Below are 2,321 nucleotides of genomic sequence, written 5' to 3'. Positions count from 1 at the left end.
ACCATCAAAACATCAAAATATCGAGAGCAAAAACACAGCCAGACAAAGTTATATTATCTTTTCTAAATAGTAAAAAATTTGCTTTCCAAAGAAATAAAGAAAGCACGAATATCTTGCTGTATAAAGAAATATGTATTTTTGCATTCGGCATCATAATCACGTTAAATTGGAAAATACTGATAGATAGACTTGATTTTGTTAAATATTATTACTTGGAACATGTTTTTCATATTTTTAAAGTTTTATATCAATCACTAAAACAATCCTAGGCGTGCTAGTTAAAAAAAAAATATTTTACAAGTGACATTAATGTTGAAATTTCGATAAACAAAAAACACAGCTAGACTCGACGTTATTATTTTTTTAAGACTAGCCATGCCTTACCATTAACAAATCAGATATCAAAACAATGCCAACTCTATTAATAAAAAGAAACCATATGTTGCTCTGGTGCCGAGATAGTTATTTTTTCACCTCTGTTGCTTGGCTCCACCTCTTCCCTTCCCCTCCCTCTCCTCTACCTACCCACCACTCCCTCCTCATGCACCTCCTCCTACCCTCAGTCTCGAAAACACGTAAAAACACATCAAAAACCCGATATAATACGCATTATGTGTCATTGGAAGTGTCAGCGGTCAGGATGGGTGGAGCTATAGGAGGAAGTCAGGGGCGGGCGGTGGATGGGTGGGGGAGAGGGCGGCGCAAGGATTTAGGATACCCTAGCTGGTGTGTGGTGTGGTGTGGTGTGGTGGTGGTGTCGCATACTGTGGTATGGTATGATGTTGTTTTCAAAGGTACAATCCGATAAAGTGTGTGTACGTGTGCGTGTGTGTGTACGTGTGCGTGTGTGTGTGTGTGTGGGCGACTGGTGGATGGCAGATTTGGGCGGCTGGTGTGTGGGTGTGATTTGGTATTAACTGTTCTCTCTCTCTCTCTCTCTCTCTCTCTCTCTCTGTGTGTGTGTGTGTGTGTGTGTGTAGCGTCGATATCAGATCAATTTGCGAGTATAAATAACATGTTAATATGTGTGTGTGTGTGTGTGTGTGTGTGTGTGTGTGTGTGTGTATGTATGTCCTGAGTGAAAAGAGCTAGAAAGAGAGAATAAATTAAGGATCGCTGCAGATCGTTATAAAATGAGGCGAACTTCTTGACTATTCAGTAGAAGCATAGCGATAGTACCGGTAACTCTGACTAAGTAATGAAATATGACAAAAATTCCATAAATGGGAAAATGCGAAGTAAGTCCATTTTCTATTTAGTGGAGCACGTGAATGTGAAAAATTGTAGCATAAATCATGGGAAGCACAAATATGGTAACAATGGAAGACAAAACACACAAAAAAAAGAAGACAATCAAGAAAGACAAGAGGAAACACAATATCCATTAAACAAAAAAAAAAAAATAAATAAATAAATAAATAAAAAAATAAAAAAATAAAAAAATAAAAACAACACTTTCAGCAAACAAAACACACTAGAAACCCTAAAAAGTATATAAAATAAGACTAAACACGCAAGTCCACCTTCACTTTGGCTCAAGACAACAACAACAACAATGGCCGCCGAGCAGGACGAGGATCTCCTTGATAACTGGGAGGAAATTGACGAAAACCCGGTACGTTCACCCTTTACCGGTATACTGGGACCACTGGGGGGCTTACACGGGGGGAAGGGGGGCCGTGGGGGGGCTCAAGGGGGGCTGTAAAGGGGTGAAATAAGGGGAAAATAAGCGGGCAGTCTCCCTCACTGGGGCCACAACGGGGTGTATTTAGGGTGACGGGTGACTTTAAGGGTGTATTTAGGGTGATTAGGGTTACTAGGGCCCTTTAGGGTGATTAGGTTAAGGGTTGGCTAGGGTGACTAGAATAACCAGGGTGAATATCAAGTTTAGAGTCATTTTAAGGTGATTAAGATTTTTAAGGGTGATTTTAGGGTGAAGGGGGATACTTAGGTCATTTTTAGGGTGATCAGGGACAGAGATGGGGTTATATAGGGTGATTTTAAGGGTTTTGAGTAGGGTGAAGACACATAAGGTGGTTTAAGGGAGGTTTTAGGGTGACGGGGGCTTGTAAAGGGTTGTTTTAGGGTCTGTGTGTCAGGAGGGTGTATCATGGGGCCAGGGTGTCAGGGAGTGTGTGTCAGGGGTGGCAGTGTGTCAGGAAAGGTGTCAGGTGGCCAGGGTGTAAAGGAGGGTGTGTCAGGGGCCAGGGTGGCAGGAGGGTGTGTCAGGGGGCCAGGGTATCTAGGAGGGTGTGTCAGGGAACCAGGGTGTCAAGGAGAGTGTGTTAGGGTGGCAGTGTGTCAGAGGGTGGCTAGGGAAT

The 2,321-nt window shown here is 42.5% G+C and overlaps 1 protein-coding gene across 1 annotated transcript in view; it reads left to right on the top strand.

Moving 5' to 3' along the window:
• The first annotated feature begins 1,460 nt into the window (after positions 1-1,460).
• The window catches only part of LOC123515691 (SUZ domain-containing protein 1-like), a 7,970-nt gene continuing 7,109 nt past the window's right edge, over positions 1,461-2,321 (top strand). The window contains exon 1 of the mRNA XM_045274519.1: positions 1,461-1,615. Within this exon, the coding sequence (XP_045130454.1) occupies positions 1,556-1,615 (60 nt within the window). The 5' untranslated portion in view covers positions 1,461-1,555. The remainder of the gene's footprint in view (positions 1,616-2,321) is intronic.

The sequence above is a fragment of the Portunus trituberculatus genome, chromosome 5 (assembly GCF_017591435.1).
Source record: "Portunus trituberculatus isolate SZX2019 chromosome 5, ASM1759143v1, whole genome shotgun sequence".
In the NCBI taxonomy this organism is placed as follows: Eukaryota; Metazoa; Arthropoda; class Malacostraca; order Decapoda; family Portunidae; genus Portunus; species Portunus trituberculatus.
Note: the sequence above shows the minus strand (reverse complement) of the source record. Positions and strands in the feature narration are given on the sequence as shown.